This window comes from Dipodomys ordii, unplaced genomic scaffold (assembly GCF_000151885.1).
Source record: "Dipodomys ordii isolate 6190 unplaced genomic scaffold, Dord_2.0 Scaffold51, whole genome shotgun sequence".
Taxonomy (NCBI): domain Eukaryota; kingdom Metazoa; phylum Chordata; class Mammalia; order Rodentia; family Heteromyidae; genus Dipodomys; species Dipodomys ordii.
In genome coordinates this window covers 4,008,233-4,032,617 of record NW_012267267.1, presented here as the reverse complement: position 1 = coordinate 4,032,617, position 24,385 = coordinate 4,008,233, and the positions used below count along the sequence as shown (strand labels likewise).

Here is a 24,385-nt window from a genome sequence, read left to right as displayed (position 1 = left end):
TATTATATCTCAATCTAACATAGGGGAAGTTTTACTCCATATCACCTTCCTTCCCTTAAAGATGCCTAGACCATTGTAACAGTCCCTCATACAATCTTCCAGGTTGAATCCATCTCACCTACTCTGGACTACCTCCTTCATATTTCTAAATATAACTCTGTGTACCTCTTCTCAAAAATCTTCCTTACACTGCGTGATACAGAAATGTGACTTTCAGGATGTCCCTAAAGAAATGAAAGCCAGACTTAAGGCACTCACATACCAATGTTTACAGCAGTATTATAATAGCCCAAAGCGGGAACACAAATATCTTTCATCAGATGAACAGCTAAACAAAATATGGCACAGATACAACATGGAATTACAAGAGAAAGAAATCAGTTTAGAGGATGTTACACACAGAGTTGATCAGCAGGAATGTGAAGAAATAATGTAGGTTTTAAAAGAGAAAGGAGCTGGGAAGGTGGCTCAGTGGTAGAGTGCTTCCCTTGCATGTATAAGGCCCTGGGTTCGATTCTTTAGCACCACATAAGTAGAAAAAGCCGGAAGTGGTGTTGTGGCTCAAGTGGTAGAGCACTAGCCTTGAGATAAAAAGCTGAGTGACAGCGCCCAGGCCCAGTGGTCAAGCCCCACGACTAACAACAACAAAATAATAATAAATAAAAGAGAAAGGAATTTGGCTGGGAATATGGCTTGGTGGTAGAGTGCTTGTCTGGCATGCATGAAGCCCTGGGTTCGATTCCTCAGTAACACATAAACAGAAAAACCTAGAAGTGGTGCTGTGGCTCTGGTGGTAGAGTGCTAGCCTTGAGCAAAAGAAGCTCAGGGACAGTGCCCAGGCCCTGAGGTCAAGCCCTAACACTGGCACAGAGAGAGAGAGAGAGAGAAAGAGAGAGAGAGAGAGAGAGAGAGAGATCATGTCACATACTACAATGTGGAGAAACCTTGAGCATAAGATACTGAGTGAAATCAGCTGGTTACAAAGAGACACATACTGCAGGATTCCACTTACATGAGGTATCTAAAACAGTCAAAATAATAGAAACAGAAAGGACAATGATGGTTTCCAGAGACTCAGGGGAGGATGAAATGGAGAACTGCTATTCAGTGAGTGTAGAGTTTCATCAGCTTGGCAAGATGAAAAAGTTCTTCAGATCTGCTGCAGAACTATGTGAGTACAGTTGAAACTGTTGAACTATGTAGGCAGTGGTTAATATGGTAAACTATGTTCTTACTAAAATTAAATTGGCTTATAAATCTGTTACTGTATTCAAAGATGGCATTGCTTATCTATAGACATGGTTGTGCCTGGATGGACATATGTGGGATATTCTTTTTGAAACTCAAAAAGAGAATAAAATTCTCATCCATGGATGAAGCTTGAATCCATTATACTCAGGGAAATAATCCAGACACTTAAGAGCAAGTCTTGAATAATACCACTTAGAAGGGGGTCCTAGAAAGGCAACTTAACAGAAATAGAAAGTAGAACTGAAGTGGCCAGAGACTGGAGGGAGGAAGAACAGGGAGACACTGATGAAATACTTCTGGAGATGGATAGTGAGGATGGCTACCCAACACTGAAATGGTAATGACTACCCCTGAACTGAAAATGGTTAAAATGATGAGTCTGATGTTATATGAATGCTACTCTTCCTAGCTCCCAAGTTCATCATGATTCCCCCAGCCTCTTCTCCCATCATTCCCTTCCTCATGACTCACATGTCACCCCCTAAATGGGTACCTCACTGTTACCCAAAGTCAAACTTTGGTCCATAATCAAGCATGACAAAGAGCAAAGTTTTAAATTTTCCTTCTAATTGAAAATAGGGCATGGTGTTTTCATGTCTCATTAGAAAAAAAAATCAAGCCAAATTTCTTTGTTTTGCTGGTCACACACATGGTTCTTGTCTGAGTTTTAAATTTCCTTCCAAGTTCAAAGCTCTTGGAACTGAGTGAGACCCCTATATTCTAAATGGAGCCCACTGGTGATTTATTGGGTACATTAAAATGTCCTGTAAAAGTAGACAGTTCTATGCAAATGAGAACAAAGAGAAATTTCTAGTGAAAGCTAATTATATTCTACAGCTAATAAATGCACCAGATAAAAAGAATATTAAGAGGAGAAAATAAAATGCTCTCTATTTAGTTCAGTTTGAAAAGCCCTCACGGATTGGCCCATGAGCAGAGCAAGTGAGGTTAGGGGTGAAGAACACTACCTTTTGCCCAAATCTGTGGCAAGAGTTATTGTTTGTTATTGTTATTGTTTTCTTGTAGTGCCCACAACCAAGAGGCTATTCAAACAGAATATAGGATATGTTACAAGAAGAAGAAACCCAACCTTTAAGAATTCCAGAGGTTGTTGGTTTTTTTTTTTTAATCAGGTTAATGTGCTTTATCTATCCACTAAATGTTTCAAGTAATTCAGATGGATTGCATGACCGCTTTAAATGCAATGCCATTCTTTAATAAGGAATGTCCTTGAAAAGATGTGAAAATATCACTTGGGCTGCCACAATCCTAACAAATAGGCAGTTACCATACTTAGTCAATTATTATCACGGAATTGCATTATTTAGCAAACCTCCAGATAGTAAATCTGAGCTAGCCTATAGGGCCTGCCTAAATTACATATTCCGACCACCTCATCCACATCCTTCTGCCCCACACAAAAATGAAATGAAGCCAAATATATCATAGCAAAGTGGACAGTGTACCAGATCCACTCAACAGTCTAGATATATGCGGAGAAATAATGTTCCATTTGTCCCTCTCAAAAGATTAAAAGCATCTTAATACCATTCCCTGTGCAGCCCTCCTCAAAAATGAAATTTACGGCATGTCACATTTTATCTTAAAAATGTGGTATGCTTCATAATAATTTCATATTTGGGTGCTTTATCAGCAATTTTTACATGAGAGGCATTCAAATTCTAAAACCTCAAAGGAAACTTCATATTATAGACAATGAATCACAAACATTTTTTAAGTTTAATTTGGTGGGATTTTTTTTTAACTTGGGTTTTTATAAACACCTGCTTGGTGTATTATTGAGATAGACTGAAAGTGAATGCCTAACACACTGGATTGTAATGCTAAATTTTATGTTCTCAGAATCTGAATCTTTTAAAATTTACAGGTACCAAAGGACTGTGTGCTGAAAACTCTTGCTAAGCATTATCTAAAACACTAAAAATCTATCTTTGGTCCCACAGAGGAATCTGCAGAGCAGAGCCAGCCATGTACTGATGCTCACTCCTATAACTTAGCAGGCTGTGCAAATTGTTAGGTTATCAAGATCAATGTGTTCTGGTGCAATATTCCTTCTGATTTGCTTAATAATCCAGCCAACACATTTTTTTTTCATGATGCAGAGTTCTAGTGAGCCTGGTTATATTCTAGTTGTTATCTTATCCTACTGCACAAATTCACCATGCACCAGGCTTCTTTGTGTCCAGGGTCTTATAAGTAAATCCCTTTTGAAAGGCTCACATCTAAAATTTCCCATTCCCTTCCTAGCATTTCTACATGACTACCAGGCTTCATAAACAACAACATGCTTTGGTTTTTGTTTTCCTGTTTGATAAATGACTGAACTTCAACAAGGAAGCCATAGAAAGTATAACAAAATCCTTCTCTTCTCATCATTCAGGACAACTCTCTTACATAGGAGTGCCCTAGAAGCCAGTTGGAAAACAGACACAAAAGCTTAAGGCCAGGAATGTGCTGTAAATGTCAGAAAAGCAACAGGTATTTTGAAACAACAGGACCACAGCACAACACATACACAGTGGAACTTACGTTCCCAGATAATTCTGGAGTATTTTCACAACGTTCAATGGCTGAAGTCACAATGAAACCTAAGTGGCTGTTAGTAGAATTGAGCTGTAGACTATGTGCCCATCTTTGGATAGTTGTATCTTACTGCAGAATTAAGAGGTTATTTGGAGAGCTAGAGATAAAACAATACTGATTGTATACCAACCCCATTGGCAGCTGCCATCTGCACTATTGTTTCTATTGCTGATTTATTAAAATACCGCCCATCTCCACCGACCACCATTGATGATCCCTGGCGATCTTTTAGGTCTATGGAAAAGAACAGACTCTGGATGAAATTCTCCAGATAACATGGCTTTGCTTCAAAATAGTAAGTTTTCTTCCGTAATCCACTTGTTCCTGGTTTCTGGTCATGGTAAGGAGCTGTAGCAAAAGTCAACAGAGGGAGAGGACCTTCTTCCATTTTCCTATATTTCCCAGAAATCCATTCTTCAAAATCACTCATCTTTCATTTACACCACTTGGTTCCAGGATGCAGCTGAGATTCTCTCAGATAGTCTGTCCAACATGAAGCTGCCACGGTGTCGTCTGAGGAACTAGCATACAGGTTTTGCCTACACGATCACTCTCAATGAGAAAGCTTGGTTAATTCCGTGTGGGTTTTGTCCCATTTGAGCCACATACCCACCTACAGCCGTGCACAAAGTAAATCTTCAAAGCTGTTTCAGTGAGGCTACTTCTGCCCACACAACTATGCCAGATATTCTTCAATTATTTTTGTCTCATCTCCCTGTTAGGACAGAGAGAGTTCCAAGAGTACTGCCGGCCTTCAGTTACAGTCACCAAAGACTGCCAGACTCCACTCTCAGACAGAGCGGCTACAGTCCCAACAAGCAGGTTAGTGAAAAAGACAGCAGGTGCACCTCTCACTGCCCCTGCTGCCTCTTAAACTGGAGCCAGCCTCTGGGCATGGAGCACTGAGAAGGCCATCTGTAGCTAAAGTTGCTCCCTGCCACCTAGCAAGCTAAAGGTCAAGCTTAAAATGGAAGTGAGGGATCTCATGACTCTTGGTTTCCTTATTTCACTCATTGTGATACCCAAAGGACTTTTTATTTCCCACATATAACCACAAATAGTAGGTGAAAAACAATCATCTAACAGAACAAACTTATTCAATGGCCACTAAGAATAGGGCTGGGTATACAGCTCAATGGTGACAAGTTTATTCCAATCTCTTCACTGGCAAAGAAGCTAGCATGCCAAGATCAGGAGGTGGGGGAGGAAGAGGTCAATACTCAGAGATTAAAAAAAATAAAAATAACCAATAGTAAGTACTCAAGTCTAGAAGAAGAGATACATATAAATATGTTGAATGGCCAACAGCTTGACCATTCCCTTAAATTTACCAAGGAACATGATGAGAATCTATCAAATCTTTGAGAAGTATAAAAACAAGAGTTGAGGGGAGAGAGATGAAAGATACATGTTTTCACGAGTACATGAGGTTATTATATTTAGAAAAATGATAGGAATGTAAGATTCATTTTTAAAACATTCTTTTAAAAAACTGTTTGAAACACATCTGACTTTTAAGAAAACAATTTTAGTGAAGCAGTTTGTCTTTTGCATTTCTGAAAGCAAAACTGTTTAAAAACATTTTACCAAACTGAATGTATTACAAAATTCTATTTGATCTTTGAGATTTTCTTTTTCTCTTTTTCTTTTTTCAGTCAGTTGTAGGGCTTGAACTCAGGGACTGGATGCTATCCCTGAGCTTTTTTGCTCAAGGCTAGCACTCTACCAATTTGAGCCACAGTATGGCTTCTGGTTTTCTGGTGATTAATTGTAGATAAGAGTCTCATGGACTTTCCTGCCCAGGCTGGATTTGAACTGCTATCCTCAGATCTCAGCTTCCTAAGTAGTTAGGATTACAGACATGAGCCACCACCAGCCCAGCTGAGATTTCTTAATAATCTGTTTTTTATATACAGATGTGTTCTTTTTTTTTTTTTCCAGGGCTGAGGACTGAACCCAGGGCCTTGTGCGCGCCAGGCGGGCGCCCTTCCGCTGGGCTAAACCTCCAGCCCCTACAGATGTGTTTTTTACTTGGTCCAACTGTCAATTAAGAAGCTCTGCTGGACTGGAGGTATGGCTCAAGCAGTAGGGAACCTGCTTAACAAGCTCAAGGCATTGAATTCAATCTCCAGTGCTAAAAGGAAAAAAAGAAAAGTCAAGAAGCTCCATTGTAGCTAGAGCGCCAGTGGCTTACTCCTATAATCATAGCTGTTCAGGAGATTGAAATCCAAAGATCAAGGTTCAAAGCCAGCCCAGGCAGAAAAGTCTGAGAGATTCCATCTCCAATTAACCAGAAAAAAAATGCTATACTGGAAACGTGGCTAAAGTGGTACAGCATCAGCCTTGAGTTAAAAAAAAAAAAAAAAAAAGACAAGTGACAACATGAGGCTCTGAGTTTAATCCCCAGAACCCGCACAAAACAAAACTAAATACAGTAGCTCTGTTGTCCATGTTTTGAACTTGTTACAGATTCTTCAAAAGTAAACCAAAACTAGTCACATCCCATGTTTGGAGAGTGACATGCACCAAAGAACCAAAGTTTTTAAGTAAAGAGAGACCTCCCTTAAGCCAAAACTGCTTTCCTCCTAACATGTAAAGCAAGTTCTGCCAGTGTACAGGCTCTGGAGGTGGCGAACTGCCTATGTGAGGGAGCAGCACCCTGTTTTGTGGGGCTTGCTCTGCATAGGACCAGAAGAACTAATCAGGAGAAAGCAGGATATTGGCAAGAGCGCCTAGGCCCCTGCAAATGACAGGCAGGACAGTTCATGTGCAGAGAATCCCTCAAGACATAGAAAATTCACACCACTATTCAACTAAAACCAGTCAGACAAAAAAAAAACAAAACCTACATTTTTACAGTTTATAATAGGGCTCTTAATGAGTTTTCAAAAGAAAATTCCTTAGAAATGAATTTTAAAAGCAAGCTTACATTATTACAAGCTATATAACCACAGTTTTCAACTTAATACAAATACATTTTTAAATTTATACTTTTGAAGTTGTGTGCCAAGTTTCCTCTAGTTTTATACAGGCTTGCCAATGTGGCTGTCATATGTGTCAATAAGAGATCCAGATTTATGAAATATTCCAATAATCTCTTCATTGGAATAACAAAGCAACCCAACCATGTAATTGTTATGTTTTCTTAATGAGATCTCAGAATCCCAAGGGAAATTTGGGGGTACTTGGGCACAAAAGGGTTCCAACATCCCCCACCAAAGCTTCTCATCACATTCTAGCATGTTCTCTGCTGGTGGTCTGCTACTCTCGGGTAAAGCTCTTTCTTAAGAACTATGAGAGCATCATTTTGAGCAACTGCATATGTCTGGCCTGTTGTTTGTCAATATGCAAGCCAGAAGGATGTTCGTTCTTACTGCAGAAAAGCTTCTATTCTAAAAATGGGCTTGAGTCATAATTTTATGGACACTATAGAACTCAACCCCATATAAAAATATTACCAGAAGCAGCAATATTAGATGGACTGTGAAGTATGGTAAAAAAGAAAAGGCATTAAAAACATTAAGCTTCCCGAGACATGGAGACTAACTGGGGCTGCTATTAAGAAACTCATTTGTTTCAGCTCTCCAGCAAAGGTTAAACTTCATCTTCAGAAACGTTACTGTCGAGCATAGCAAACCCAATTTGGCCTAATGAATTCGCCTGCATTGCCAGTACTCCTTCACAATGACACAAATTACATTGAAACCATATGGGGGATTTAAGGATTACTCCCTTCAGACAAGGAACTTTCATACTGGTCTTGGGTCCAATCAATTTCAAAATGGCAGAGTTATGAACCTCTTCATTTCCAGCCTCACAAAGAGTTGGCTTCCATTCTTACCAGCAACGATACCTTCCTAGTGGATGCAGCAGGAACTATAGACCATCCATCTCCCTCCCTTCCACCTGCCTTCCTCCTGTTCTCCTTTTCTCCCTTCCCTCTTTTCTCTCTTCCTCCTTAGCACCTTCCTTCATTTTTTTCCCTTGTGTGTATAAGCCTAGCTACAGAACAAGTGATTTCACTGAATCTAGCCTGTAAAATGGAACTCGCACTCATGGAAACGGGTAACCCACCCTGGGAACACCCAGTGGTATGCCCAACACACCACAGATTGTCAGTAAATCTTAGCCCTTGACCTTTACTCCTCCATGCCTCTCAAGTAGGATCTTAATACCTGCCTCACAAGAAGATGAAGACTGGTAAAGATTATTATCTCACTGACTGTGTCAAGACCCAAGTCTCTGTCAGTTAGATGACCCATGATCTTTTTTCCCCCACATTCTGAAGAACAGCAGGGACAGAAACCCAGGGAAGAGAGGATGTGTTCTCAAGAAGTCACATAAGGAGCCACTGTCATGGTGGTGTGGTGACCTGGGGACTGCTCTGGAGGTCCATTCACAGAGCGGTAGTCTGACCTCGTCTTCTACTCAGTCCTCTTCTCTGACAATTGTCCCTTACGCTATCCTACAGAAATGGAGCCCTGGGGCCATGTTTCTACTAGGGGACCCTAGTTCTGGGGCATAATCCCCAGGAGCAGATCAAAGCTGTTCTTGGAATTTAGAACTGTAGATCCAGTTAGCCCTTAGACCAGAAAGACAAGTAAACTAGGGGTGTTCTGGGGGAGCAAGAAAAGTCATGTCAGGAACATATCCACAGAACTGTTACCAACAGCCAGATGACACATGAGGATACAAGGAGATGAGTGGGATGTGACTTGAGATCATTTATACATGTGTAAGAGTTCTGGCACTGATAAATGGGAAGAATCAGAAACGAATTCAGAAGAGAATCAAGCAGAAAATAGGTTAGATGAATCTTTTTAAGGTACAGGTTCAGATTCATCAGACATGAGAATGAGGTGACATGTTCTGTGAATACAAGTCACTCGAGAATCACTAAGGCACTAGTGTTTGGACCAGAATAGCTCCACATCCAGACCCCTGGCCCAAATGCACCTTATCCAGCTGACATCATCCCCATTCAGCCAGAAAAGGAAATCCCAATCGCTTGAAGTTAGCGAACATATGTTTTCTTTTAAAGTGAACATTTTAAAAATAGATTCATAATTAATTACAAAGATGACAAAGTTTATCTCCTAGTATAAAGACATAAGAAATCAAGTTAGAGTATATCTGAAATTCTCAAGACCAGAAGTATTTTGGATTTTTCTGGATTCTGGGTTATCTGTATATCTATACTTAGATCAGATCTTAGGGATGGAACTGAATTCTAGATAAAATTAATTTATGTAGAATATGCATCAATTATACATAGCATGAAGGTAATTTTATGCAATCTTTTTAGTGTGTTTGCGCTTTGACAGTGACCTGTCATGAGGTTAGGTATGGAACTTTCCATGTCAGGTAAAAAAAATTCAAACTCAGGAGCACTCTGGACTTCTAGGTAAGGTAGGGAGGATTACAGTTCAAAGCTAGCCCAGATAAAAAGGTTTGCAAGGTCCCTTCTCAATCAACAGCTTGACACAGTGGGGTGTGTGCCTGTCATCTTATCTTCAAGGGAGGCATAAAGAGGAGAGTGAAGTCTAGGTATGCAGCGAAACCTTATTGAAAAACAAAGCAAAACAAAAACAGTGCAAAAAAGGGAGCTAATGGCCTAACTCAGTGGTGTAATGCCTGCCTAGCAAGTAAGAGGCCCTGAGTTCAAATCCCAGTACTGCCAAAGAATGGAACACAAAAGAAAAAATATGTGATATTAGCTTATCTTGTGATTGTAACAATAACACGTACTTAGGTACATTTAGAAGTGTAATTCTAACATTAAGTGAAAGGACTTTACCAAAAACCATGCCCCAACAACTGGGCTGATACCGTACACCCCACACAAGTACCTGCTGTTACCACTACAGATAACACAAGAACAACTTGAATGTGTTATCTTGTTATACTAAGAATCTTTGTGTGTGTTTGTGTTGGTCCTGGGGCTAAACTCAGGGCCTCCGCACTGTTCCTAAGCTTTTGTGCTCAAGGCTAGTGTTCTACCACTTAAGCCACACCTCCACTTCTGGCTTTTTGGTAGTTAACTGGAGATAAGAGTCTCACTGACTTTCCTGCCTGGGCTGGCTTCGAACAGTTATCCTCTCTGTTTCAACCTCCTGAATAGTTAGGATTACAGATGTAAGCCACCACTGGCAGCCAGCTCCACACAAAAGATTTTGGAAGAAAACAAACATTTGATTTGTAAGTTTGAAACACTCCTAAAAGCTTGAATAAATGAGTTCATAAATAAAATCACATATATACAAAAACTCAATGTAGGCTGACAAGTGAGTCAGCAGGAGGAGGAACCCCAAGCAGATGTGCGGAGACACACAGATGAGAGATGGCAGCTGCCTGAGCTTCTCTTGCATCAGACTCGGGAGCTCTTGTGTGGGGAGCTGCCTGTCCAAGCCAGCCTTGGCTTCCAGGAGCCCCTAGGCCTCATGGAGCCAGTCCTCTTGGCAGCTCCCTGGAATCTCAGTAGGCTTCTGTTACTTGCAACTACCTACCCCTCTTCACTGTTGATGGAGGCTCTGTAGTGATGGCTCCTGTTTGCTAGTCCTGTGCCAGCTTCCCCCTGCTGTCCTAGGCAGGCAGGAAGAAGAGAAGCACTTCCCTCCCCTTCGCCTTTGACTTTTGGTGTAGAAGGAGACATGACAGTAAAAAAGAAGTAAAAAGGGCTTGTGTAGGAGCTTACAGGGGAGGTGTGGGCTCAAAAGAGAAGTGTGCACATCATTCTCGATCTTTTTTTTCTGGTGAGGGGCAAGGAGTGTACAGTTTGTGTCAGTACTGGGGTTTGAACTGTTGTTAGTTTTGTTTTGTTTTTTCCTCAAGGCTAGTGCTCTACCACTTGAGCCATACCTCTGCTTTCAGCTTTCTGCTAGTTAACTGGAAATATGAATCTCACATATTTGTCTGCATGGGCTGACTTTTAATGCAATCCTCAGCTAGGATTACAAGCATGAACCACCAGTGCCTGGCTAACAAATTTATGCTGCTGATTAAAACTATCCCCCCACCCCCACCTCGCAACCAACTTGACAATGCAGAATGCTCAGAAATCACCTTCCTAAGTACTGTAATTGAGAAGAAAACTCCTGTATTTTCTTCAGAAAGCTACCAGTAGTCAACCATCTGGACTGATGAAAACAGAAATTTATATGGTTCATATTGAATGTTTAATTTAATGTTTTATTTCCTTCTTTTTTGGAATATTATCAAGGCAATTTTCATTTGAATACCTTAAGCATATTTATCTGGAGCAAGAATTCTCCACCTCTGGCTATTACCAGGAACCAAGTCATTCAAATCTCTTGATGAAAAGAAGCTCAAGGAAGTGGAGCTGTGGCGCTGTAGCTCAAGTGGTAGAGCGCTCGCCTTGAGCTGAAGAGCTGAGGGACAGCGCCTAGGCCCAGAGTTCAAACCCCACGACAGACAAAAAAAAAAAAGAAAAGAAGCTCAAGTTCAAAGCTTCCCAACTCTGAACATTTAAGGAGAGGAAATGCTGGGTGCCATGATTTGATTGTCAGACACCGGTAACATAATACATGTTACCATATTAATTGCCCCAGAAATACAGACAATTGTTATGAATCAACTTTAAAAAATAAAAGGAGGATTGATCAAGTTTCCTTGTGTATATACACTAGTTTATTGAATGGCAACTCCTTTATACAACTCCTGATCCTGAAAGGTTAACACTAAAATTTTTTTAAAAAATAAATAAATACAAGGAAGAAAAAGAGGTCTAGCTATAAAATGACTTTATTTTCAAATCATTCATGGTTGTATGTTTCCCTCTTGTGGTGGAAAAGAGAAAATACTAAGACTGGATTTATTGTAGCCTCATAAGGGTGCCTTGCTAACTGGCTCTGGCATTGATTCCTTCCCAGAACTGCAACCCTGCACAACTCCAGGAGGACCCTTCATCCAGACTGCAGTGGAACTGTATATAGTTATAGAGAACTATAACTCTAGTTATAGAGAGATATGGAGATAGATGCATTTATATACACATAGGGACATACATACTTAATGTCTATATATGTATGCATATATATACACATACACACATATATAGATTTATGTATATATGTATTACATATATGTTTGTGTATATATGTATTATATGTATATGTATGTATAAACATACATATATGTATGTTTATGTATATGTATTACATATATATTTGTGTATATCTGTGTATATGTCTATGCTTCTCATAAGCAGGCTGTATGGCTCCTTTGGATAACCAAGCTAGTTTGAACTCAGAGAAAATGAAGAGGAAATAAACCCGAGGGTAATCCCAAAGAAATACTGCCAAGTACAAAGTATGTGTTACTGCTTGTCCTGACCACTGCAGTTGGTTGAAGAGACAAGTGTTATGGTTGAATTTTGTGCCACCCTCTTCTACTCCTAACCCCCAAGTATCAGCAAATGTGATTCTACTTGGAAATAGCATCTTTTTAGATGTAACCAGGTCATACTGGATTAGGACTGGCATCTGGGTAAGGAGAGGAGATCTGAATACAGAGATTTATAGAGAAGCACACAAGAAAAAGTGCTATATAGAGACAAGCAGAGATGGGAGTTATCCTGGACTGGAGCTGGGAGAATGCAAGAAAGGTTTCTTCCCTAGAGCTGCAGAAGAAGCCAGGCTCTAGGAGCTCATGGTGGAGTGCTTATCTAGCATGTGTGAAGAAAGAAGGAAGAAGGAGAAAAAGAGGCAGCATGGTCCTGTTATTACTTAAGACTTTGGAATTCTAAGCCTCCAAAACTGGGAAAGGATTAATAACTGCTGTTTGAAACCACAGAGTAGTGCTTTTTTATGGTTAATGGCAAATTTACATTATAGTAATAATCATAAGAATAACTACAAGTCCAGCCCCAGGGACATCTGATCTTTCAGCAGCAAGGTGGCTGGTCTGAGAGAGGCAGTTAGGGTAGAATTTCCCCAGGCCCAGCCCACATACCTTTTGGATGTCCTAAAGTTTGCTCCTTATCATCAGGTAGCACAGTATGAGCCATTACTCAGCATATACAATAACACTTTCTCCTTTGATCAAGAAAGAAAAGAGGGACTGCATTGTAGTCATTGTTAACCTCAGTACCTACAATAGAGTCTGCACATGACAATCAATACACGTTTGAGTGACTAGATCACTGAAATGACAGTATTAAATATTCTGCAACTAATGAGGTGTCTAATGAACATAGAACTTGGTCTAGACGGCAGCCACATAAGAAATCTCCTTCCTGAGATCATCCTCAATTATAAAATTACCCCCCCCCCAGCCATCCTCCAATTTCCCAACATCTGGGGTTATCGGCTAAGGCCTCTCTACCTGAGAACTGCATCATAAGTAGCTTCAGAGCGCACACACGTGTGCAACAGCAGTGGTGAGGAGAGAATAATGGCTGGTCTGTGTGGCTGAGAGCTCCCACTACTCCTGGAAGAACCCTGAATAATGTGGGTAGACTAAAGGCAGTGTTCTTCAAATATTGGGCTGTGAGGATGAAAAGGGTGGCTCTTGCCAGTGAGAGCTGGGCAGAGATGAAGAGCGAAGCAAACAAGAGAAGAAAGGAGACAGCAGACCCCATGGACCCTGTCAGGGAGCTCTGTAGGAAAACCACACCTATCGTCTGTCTGGCTTAATTTGATAATTTGGTTGGTTGTTGGGTTTTTTGGGGTTTTTTTTTACATCTATCAGTGTGTAATCTAAGTACACATCATGTATTTCAAAATATCAATTCAGATCAATGGTTTGCCCTGGTGAAGGCCTCAGGTCACGTGGGCCATGTCACGTAACCTGCTGGTTAGACAAGAGCTGCAGCAAACTACTGCAGTCTTAATGTGGAACCAAGACGGTAAGCAAGTTTCACTTGTAAGTAGTTTTTTTGGTGTGTTAACCTAAGTCTCTAAGACTGTTCTCTCAGAGTCATGAGGTAATTCTTAGACTGGGTCTAAGATTGGCTTGTATAAAGAATAGCCTGAAAACAACAAATGCTGGTGAGGATTTGGAAAAAGGGAAACTTCTTTTTTTTTTTTTTGCCGGTTCCAGCTCTTGAACTTGGGGCCTTGTGCTCTCACTCAGCTTTCTTGGTCATGGCTGGCATAATACCACTTGAGCCACACCTCCTGCTCAGCTTTTCGCTGATTATTTTGGATATGGAGTCTTCAAAAATACAAAAACATGATTCTACTACCCACAACTAGTTCTATACCTAAAACAAAATAAAACCTGTAATCTAGTGTTTTTTTTCAACCACTGTTCACATTAGCCATGATATAGAATCAACTGAGGTGTCCATCAGTGCGTAAATGGATAAAGAAAATAGGATGTAGGTACACAATGGAATACTTGGCCATAAAAAATAATAAATTCTGTCATTTGTGGTAACACTGTAGAATTAGAGAATATGATATTAAGTGAAACAAGCCAGGCAGACATAGCCAGACAAAAGCTATATGTTCTCATTAATCTGTAGAAGCTGAAAAACTTATTTCATAGAAGTGGAGAGTAGAAAGTGGTCACCAGAGGCTAGGAAGAGAACAGAAATTCATAGCTGTAGGTGGGTAATGGGTCCCAAAATACAGTTACATAGGAGAAATAGTTCTAATGCTCTACACCACAGTCAATAATGGTAACTTACAATGATTTATTACACATTTTATAAAAAATTAGAAGGGAGATGGAAGTTTCCAAATACATGGGACATATATCTACCAAGTTATCACACTCTACTGCATAATTACATACAATTATTACATAGCAAAAAATAATAATTTTCAAAGAAAGCCTGGGGAGGGTCAAGAATCAGGATGGCAATAACCCTGTCACTGGCTGCCTGCCTCTTCCTGTCCTGCAGTGTAAGCAAAGGAAAGAAAGATAAAAAGAAGAATGAGGGAGGAAGGAAGGGAAGGAAGGAGGAAGGAAGAAAAGGATAAAAGGAGCATGAAAGACAAACACTGATGCCATGTAAAATCCGTGGAGACTTGAGTCACACAGACATACACCAGGGAAAAATCCAGAGCTACCAGAGGCTGAATGCAGCAGGGAAGGACATGCTCCTGAAGCACCTGGACTACTAATACCTTGAAAAACATAACTTCTTTATTTTATTTAATTTCATTTGGTCAGTGATGGGACTTGAACTCTGAGTTTGGGCACTGTCCCTGAGCTCTTCAGCTCAAGGTTAGCGCTCTACCACTTAAACCACAGAGCCACTTCTGGTTTTCTGGTGGTTAATTGGAGATCAGAGTCTCACGGACTTTCCTGCCTGGGCTGGCTTTGATCCTCGATCCTTAGATCTCACTTCCTAAGTAGCTAGGACTACAGGTGTGAGCCACCAGCACCCAGATAAATTTCTTTATTTTCAAGCCTCTAACTAGTGGTCAGTTGTCTCATCATCCTAATGAAGCTATTGTAGCATGGACCCGGCATTCTTGTAACTACCACAGACGTGCCTGTTTCCTCTACTAACATGAACATCCAGGGCTGAAGGGCTTGGTCACGCTCATCTTTGTATTCTCAGCCAGCACACACAGTGCCAGCCCCACAATATTCAACTACTGTTTGAATGAACAAATCCTGTGTTGACACCAAGGCCGATATGCACTTCTTACAGCTTCCCATCTACTGCATGACACTGGCCTGGAGAAAGGAACTATTTCAGATCCATCTTGAAATATCTACCCCCAAATGAGATCTAGTTGATAAGTAGACAAACACATACTGGGTCATATGCACATGTACACAAACATATTAACTCAACTATGGTGTACACAGGGGAGAATTCTAATAATTTAACTCCTTAGAAAAACTCACTGTCCAATAAAATAAATACCAGGATGCTGGTACCTGAAATGGAAGTGTGGAGGTGGCAGATGAATGGGAGTGGCAGACTAATGAAGAATAGAAGATAGGGGAGAATGCAGTCTTAACATTCATATAAATGCCTATGCATATTCATATACATATCTTGTGAAACTAGGAAAATTGAGGAGGGAGGTTGGTTTGAGAGAAATGAGGGAGAATGATGAAAGGGGTCACATTGATCAAGATGCATTGTACTCATAAACTGATATTTTGAATGGTAACCCCTTTGTACAACTACTCAACGTCAATAAAAATATAATAAAAAAGAAAAAATATTTTTAGAAAAAAGGAAAAAGAGAAAGAGGGAGGGAGAGGAGGAAAGGATGGGAGGGAGAAAGGAGGGAGGGAGGAGGAGGGAAGAAAGAAGGATGGAAGGAAGGAAAGAAGGAAATAAAGAAGGAAGGAAGAAAGATCCATCCTGAGCTGCTAGCTCATGACTCAAATCAGGCAGAGGCTGATGGAGTCTGCAATGGAGCTTCATAGGAACTAGCAAATTCAAGAGATAACTTGTGGACAGATAGACAGAACTGGATATCCAGAGCGTGGCTGGCAGAAGACATGTCTGCTTGGTCCAGCTCTTGGTCCCTTCCTGATGCCTTCCAATGGCCTCAGTATTTAGAATAATAACAAAAAAATCTCCATGATCAGAGTATACTATTTACTAAATACAGTTTCAGTGGCTCATAAATTATGGCACATCCAAGGCAGGTATTATTACTCTCTTCCTATCAAATCTACAGACAGAAAAGCAAATCATGGTGAACTGACCTCAAAGAGCTAAAGCTAACTAACTGTGTGGCCCAGCCCATAGAGGAAGTTCAGCTTTCTTGGCAGACACCATTCTTACTCTTGATTTTACTTTGCTTCACTGAAAATCTTCACTTAAATTATATTAAGTGAAGTAAGCCAGGCCCACAGAGATATAGGTCCCATGGTTTCCCTTATTTGCAATAACTAGTATAGGTCTAGGACAAGCAAAGAAGGTCAAAAGCTATGTACATATGACCATATAGGATGATGTTAAATGAAATGAAGCCCAAGATAGGGACACAACTTGGTTTTTCTTTCTTGCTATTGTTTTTAATGTATTTTAAATGTACTAGGTGATTTTTTGGTTTCTTTTGTATGTTCTTTCCCCATGGAATAACCCGTTTTCACTGTATTTGATATAGGTGGCCTGAATCTTGTATATACATTTTTCTAATTTGGGGAGGGGAAGGGAAATAACAAAATGCTGAAATAAGGATATAAGTTTACCCATTGTAACAATGAGATGTACAAGACACTATGCTGAAAAATGAACTTTACAACTGGGTGGGGTGGGGGGGAGTCAGGGAGGTGGGGAGGGAAGGGATGGTAGGGGAAAAACAAAGGAGGAGGTAACAATACACGAAAGGAAATGTACTCATTACCTTATTCATGTAACTGTAACCCCTCTGTATAGTATCTTTACAATAAAAAAACATTAAAAAATAATAAAGGAAAAAAAGCCTGACAGCTCATAAACACACAAAAAAATTATATTTCATGTGGCTGCACAGGATGCATTTTGTTTCCAAAGGCCCATGGAAGTCTTATCACATAATAATTGCATTGCTAAATCACAAGGCCTTTCCTCACCTCCACCCAGAAATACCACTGCAGCTCCATTTTCTGGCCTTGTTGCTGTCATAGAACCCTATCTCAGAGTCGATGTAGATACTGGCTTACTGCTTGGGTTTGGGGCTCAGAACTGACAGGACTCTCTTCTTAAGTCAAGACAGGGACAGTATTCAGCCACATTGTGTTTTAACAAACTTTCCCACTCTGAATGGCTGCTAAATGTCTAAACACACACTTCAATGTTCACCAGAATGGAAGAGACTATGTCCCCAGCCACCACACACACTGGAATAGCAGTCCCCTCAGTACAAGCTATCTTCTATAAGGCAGTGTTTAAAGAGTACACGTATAACTCATTTGAGACAGCTATGCCTGAGTATATTTATGGTGATCAGCCTATCTCCTTCAAAACAACCACCCAGAGAAGCGGAAAGTATATTCAAACAACACACACGCTACACTAATTCTTTCTAGACAAACAGCTCTTCTAGTCTGTGGCACTTTCTTTTAAAGTCTTCGGTCATGACAAATGTCATCCTTTGAGAATAGGTTTGAACTTTGGAAAGAGACAAAAATTGGTTGGAGCCTTGTCTAATGAATAAAGTGGGTGATCAAATCTTGTTACATCGTTTTACGTGAAAAATGAGGCATGACTATGAAGTAATATGACTGGCTTTCCTTGGTGACCCATAAACTGACTAGCTGAAAAATAATTCCCACAGAGGAGTTTCAAATGCTCCAAGTGCTGGACGCATCGCTGGAGTAAATGTGCAGTTCCCACAGTGGAGATCTGACAGGGTACAATGCTAATTGAGATCTAAAGTTCAAATATATTTGGAAGAGGAGGAGGAGGAAGAAGAAGAAATCTGACTGCTTACACTGATGAAAACAAAGAAGCTATTCTCCTGGACCAATTGCCCCTTCTCTTTTTCACAGTCCACCTTGGATAGGGAGTCTGCTGAGAAACCAGAAAGAACTACACTATCCCCTTCCGTGCACACATGTGCATGTGTGTGTGTTACTGCAAACCAAGCCTATAAAAGCAGCCCCTTCCCTCCTAGCTCCCATCTTCCATCAACAGGAGGCAAGATATAAAAAGCTAGGCAGCCCTTAAAAAGGCTCAGGGTCTATTTGTCAATGTCCACTACTAAGTAAGTGCTCAGGACAGTGAAGAAGAGAGTTCATCCTTTAGGGTGAAATCATGGCTGTTTGTGGACGTACCCATAACCAGGAAGGGAGCCTATTGCCAGCCAGTACAATACAAAATCTAGGCTGGTGGCTACCCTACACATGTGGCCATATATACCTGCACAGCACTCTCCTCTCCCCACCATTTAGAGTCATAAAATTCTCTATCTGTCTGTCTGTCTGTCTGTCTGTCTACCTACCTACCTAGGTATCCATCCATATACACACATACATGTAATTAATGGGGTAGAAGGGACTGATAATTTGTCTTTAAATTTATTGGAAGTCAAGTCACAAGGAGCCTGATGGAGAAAACAAAACCAATGGAGACACTAAACTGCCTAACAGGAAGGAAGGCAGGACATCTCCCCTGAGGAAGACTGATGTGTTTCATGGATAGGCATGGCTGTCTATATAGCGTAAGAGGCCACACCCAGGATATGGGTTTTGAGTTTTTCCTCCCTTTCTTTTTTTTTTTTGGTCGGTCGTGGGGCTTGAACTCTGGGCCTGGGCGCTGTCCCTCAGCTCTTCAGCTCAAGGCGAGCGCTCTACCACTTGAGCTACAGCGCCACTTCCGGTTTTCTGGTGGTTTATTGGAGATAGGAGTCTCATGGTCTTTCCTGCCCAAGCTGGCTTTGAACCTCGATCCTCAGATCTCAGCCTCCTGAGTAGCTAGGATTACAGGCATGAGCCACCAGCGCCCGGCTTTTCCTCCCTTTCTTAAATGTAATAATGTCATGTTAGCAGACCATATGCCTCCCAATGTAAAGTCAGTATTTTCTAGCTTTTCTCATGGATAAATGTATCCTGAACGATAGATCAAACCAGTGGACTAATAATAGGAATGAAGTGAACACTTTCCAGATTGTGTGTTTGTGTATGTGCGTGCACGTGCACAAGAGAGAAAGGGAGAAAGATGGTGATGGTGAGGAAGAGGGAGAGGGAGAGGTTGGGAGAAAGGGAAGGAGGGGAAGAAGGAAGGGAAGGGGAAGGAGAGAGAGAGAGAGAGAAAGAGAGAGAGTGTGTCAGGGGCTTGAAAGGCGCCTAGGTGCTGTCCTGGGCTTTTGTGTTCAAGGCTAGCACTTTACCACTTGAGCTACAGCTCCAATTCCAGCTTTTCTGTGGTTAACTGGAAATAAGAGTCTCAAAGACTTTCCTGCCTGAGCTGGCTTTGAATCATGATCTTCAGGAGCTAAACTTATAGGTGTAAGCCATCAGTGCCCAACAAAATTTCCAAATTTTAAAGGGCTAAGACCCATAGTTAAAGGTTTGATCCCTCCCTAGCCCATGGCTATTGGGAAGCAGTAGAGGGAAGGCCAGTGGAAGTTTCTGGGTCATTGTAGGATGCCCTCTAGTGGATAAAGAGATGCCAGTCTTCTCGTGCTTGCTTTTGCACTCAACTGAGGGGTATATAGGCCCCCTCCCTACCACATACTGCCACACTGCCAGTACTGTGCTACTGAAGGCCCAAAGCAACAGAACCTTTGATGATCAACTGACATTTCTGAAACTGTGACTCAAAATAAACCTTTCCTCTTCTTATGGTGAATTTACCTGAGATATTTGTTACAGTAACAGAAAGCTGACCAACACACTCATCTTCCCACTGGCTAAAAAACAGATGTTCAATAAGAAGCCACCTGTAATCAGGTGCTCAACTCCTTTAGATGGCAGAACCAAGGCTAAAGGTAGGCTGGGTTCAAACATCGATCTATCACACCAGTTCTAGTGTGTTTACATTGGATTAAGAAGGAAAAAATTCTGTTTAGTCAATTGCATTGCGTCTTTGCTACAAGAGTTCAATTTACGTAAGTCTACAAATTATTTGGCTTAAGATATAGGCTACATCAGATTCACTTTTGGAGGAATCTCAAAGTGTCATCTTACAGAGCAAGCCAAAACTAAGCTACAAAGGGAAAACCAAGCTTTGATGGGAAAAATCTAACAGAGATTTCAAATATGAGCCTGTTAGAAAGCCCCAAAGGCATCACGTTCCAGGTCACACGTGTTGAATTACGATTGTGATACTTCCCATATGCGCATCACTGAGTGACAGCAGGAATTTGCACTTTAGTCCCATCACACATGTAATTTCTCTTGCACAAATTTAACTACATATAACTGACAAAGAGATGGCGAGGAAAAGGTCGGAGGAGGGAGAGGATTAAAAAATACAGGCAATCCTGCTACCATTTCTCCTAATGACCACAGACCCTTGTTCAGTCCTGGTCTCTATGTCTCTCAAAGTCTGAGCTGTGCTGAGTGTTCTTCTGATCTTTAGCAATGTACATATTGTGTCACACAGTTCTCCAATGTGATACTTGTGTAAGGGATGAGAAGGAAGATTTGGACTCTACTGAAATGCCGCCTTCCACTCCAATTATAAATCCCATCCCATGATAAAATGTCACTTCCACTTCTTCTTCCTGAGGATGATACTGACATGATCAGAAATCAAGAATTTCCTCAAATCATCCTCAACTCACGTCCCCATGGCTGCCTACCACATCACCAATAGGAATGCATTATGCTTTCACAGTTTCTGGGCATCCCCAATTGGCTCAGCCTGGCTATCTTTCCTATTGTTGTGGAATTACACGCTATGATTGTTATTACTGGAACTTCTACAGCATATTTTTCTCTCTTATGTTTCCGCCAAAGGAACTACAGAAAATATCTAATAAAAATTATTGGACTGCAAAAAAGTCACTTCTCAGTATGAACTGGATGGTAGTTGCTGATTGGTCACTACTGATCTCAGGGGAAACACTTGGTCCTAGAACTGTCCTCTACAAGCTCAGGGGGGTTTTTTTGTTTCGTTTTTTTTTTTTTTTTTAAATAGGGATATCAAAGGGAGAATAGTTGTCCCTGTGTAGATTTTGCCTCCTCTTCCCCATCGGGATTCCATAACCTGGTTCTAATTTAATCTGGTAGTAAAAAAAAAAAGGGGGGGGGGCTTCAGCTCAATGACCTGCATGCAACTTCCCTGCATAAAATGCACATTTCCTGCTTAAAATGTCACCCTCACCGGCTGTGTTCGACCCCTCTCCCAGAAGGGCCTGCCATTTGGAACATGATTCTGTATGGGGGGAGGGACTTTATTTTACTGCAATCATCTCTTAAAGTCTAGGACAGGCAAGGAGGAGTCAACATCTTTTCCTGACTTTGTGACTTGAGACACCTAAAAGGTTTACTGTGGAGAGGCAGTGAAGCAATGCATGCAGAGCATCTTGCAAAATACAACATGAAGCATGTTTTTAGAGCTGTTGTTATTTGTAGAGTATAAAACCCAAATATAAAGTTAGGGGCATGACAGGGGAAGTAGCTCATTATCGCTTCACCTTGTTGTCTCTTACTTCTGCTTCTGCCTGGTACAGGTTAATGTGTCACTCTTCCTTATCTAGTCTTGTTTACAAAAAAGAAGATAAAAAGGAAGCTTTAAACATTGTGACTGCTTTTCTTCTGAGTTTGTTAAGGCTTTGTGGAAATTAGGTTTGCCTAGGAAAGAAGGAAAAGCTGGGTGTGGTGGCTCCTGCCTAGCATCCTAGCTACTTAGAGAGGGAGGGAGGCTCACAATTCAAGGCCACCTCAGCAAAAAGTCCTTGAGGCTCCATCTCAGTTATGATGGTACAAAGCGTTTGTCCATTTACCTTCTCAGGAAACATACATAGGATGATTGTAGTCCAGATCAGCCCCAGCATAAATATGAGATACTATGTCCTGAGTTCAAACCCCAGTACTACCAAAAAAAAACAAAAAACAAAAAAGGAAAAAATGTTTTTAAGCAATGTTTTTTGAAACCAAGAAAAAGAATCTCCCAACAATTTGATTGAAAGACTTTATGTAACAATGGGCTATGTATATGTATATTATATGTGTATATTATAAAATGCAAATTTATAGGACAAAGATTCTTTGTAATTAAGTGTCTGACTCTAAAAAAATAGTCCTCCTTACCTCTCCTGGCTGTTTCCTTACCCTTAAAAATGGTTCTGTCTCTTCTGTTTACCCGCCCAAGACATCATCTACTTTCCACACCTTCTTTCCCCTGCCCAGAATGTTCCCTCCCTTTTCTAAAGTCAGTCGGTTTTTTCTATTTCTGCTTACTTTCGCTATGCTTACTTTTCTATTTCTGCTTACTTTCTCTTGGGTCTTATATCTCCTGAAGAATTGTATACTTCCAGATAGAAAAAGTATCTTGTTTATCCTGGTTTCTTAATGCTGATACAAAAATCACAACACATATACAAAGGGAAAACAATCATGCAGATGCCCATCAAAATTAAAGAAGTTCTGTGTGTGTGTGTGTGTGTGTGTGTGTGTGTGTGTGTATCTTGTTTATCCTGGTTTCTTAATGCTGATACAAAAATCACAACACGTATACAAAGGGAAAACAATCATGCAGATGCCCATCAAAATTAAAGAAGTTCTGTGTGTGTGTGTGTGTGTGTGTGTGTATATGTGTGTATGGGGGGGGGCATTAGGGGAAGAGGTTTCAACTCAGGGCTTCATGCTTGCTAGGCAAGTCTCTATTGCTTGAGCCACACCTACAAGCCCTTTTGCTGGTTTGGTCTGAGAACATAAGACCCTAACTTTCTAGGACATACATGTGAGGCCTATTTTAGTGCAAGCAGCAATTGATGCTAAAAGGGGACCATTTGTTTAGCACAAGGGCTCTTAACTTAGGATGCTTAGACAGCACCCTCTCCTGTTTCAAAGAGGTCAACAGAAAAAAGAAACTATAAGTTTGATTCCACTAAATTCTATTGAAATTTAACATTATCTTAATTATAAATGCAGGGAGTAAGCCACAAATGTTTTGTGTGTGTGTGTGTGTGTGTGTGTGTGTGTGTGTGTGTGTGCCAGTCATAGACTTAAACTAGGGCCTGAGTGCTGTTTCTGAGCTTCTGCACTCAAGGCTGGTGCTCTACCACTTGAGCCACAGCTCCATTTTTTCTGTTGGGTCCGGTCATGGGGCCTGAACTCTGGGTCTGGGAGCTGTCCTTGAGCTCTTCAGCTCAAGGCTAGTATGCTACCACTTGAGCCATAGCACCACTTCTGGCTTTTTTTTTTCTGCTAATGTGGTGCTGAGGAATCAAACCCAGGGCCTCATGCATGCAAGACAAGGGCTCTACCACTGAGCCACCTTCCTAGCCCCTTCCATTTCTGACTTTTCTGATGGATAATTAGAGATGAGTCTCATTGACTTTCCTGCTTGGGCTGGCTTCTAACCACAATCCTCAGATCTCAACCTCCTGAGTAGCTAGGATTACAGGTGTGAAACACTATGTTGGCTAGTACTATTGTTTTTATTGTTATTCCCACCTGCATCTTTATCATCAAAAGAAACAATAAATGGTGTCATATCAAATAACCATATCGAAACATCATGAATATCCATTACTGCTCTGAAGCAGAGTTGCACTAACTCTTCCATTAGGTCTTGTAATTGAATATGGCAAGAAAGGAACATGCAAACACACACTCACACATATACATATACACATATATCTTACTATATTACAAGTTTCAATATTTTAATAAGTACATTTCAATACAATTTATTTCCTTTGCAATCCTTTGTGCTTTATATTCACTTAAAATTATTCTGGAGAGTGGGGGAAGGAATGACACTGTCCCAAAAGAAATATATTCTTTACCTGACTTATGAAATGCTAACCTTTCTGTACATCACCTTTAAAATAATTTTTAAATTTTTTTAAAGAAAAATATAAGGTGCTGGGAAGGTGGCTCAGTGGTAGAGGGCTTGCCTTGCATGCATGAGGCCCTGGGTTCAATTCCTCAGCACCACATAAGCAAAAAGAAAAAAGCCAGAAGTGGTACTGTGGCTCAAGTGGTAGAG

The 24,385-nt window shown here is 40.7% G+C and overlaps 1 protein-coding gene across 3 annotated transcripts in view; it reads right to left on the bottom strand.

Moving 5' to 3' along the window:
* Pgm1 (phosphoglucomutase 1) overlaps positions 1-24,385 on the bottom strand; it is a 59,837-nt gene that overhangs the window by 28,417 nt on the left and 7,035 nt on the right. The window contains exon 1 of one of the 3 annotated variants that reach the window (XM_013020636.1): positions 3,986-4,505. The exons of 1 other annotated variant lie outside the window; for it this stretch is intronic. In XM_013020636.1, coding sequence (XP_012876090.1) covers positions 3,986-4,285 — 300 coding nt within the window. In that variant the 5' untranslated portion in view covers positions 4,286-4,505. Of the gene's footprint in view, positions 1-3,801; positions 3,840-3,985; positions 4,506-24,385 lie in introns of those variants that run through there. One more of the 3 variants, XM_013020639.1, reaches the window with a different exon arrangement.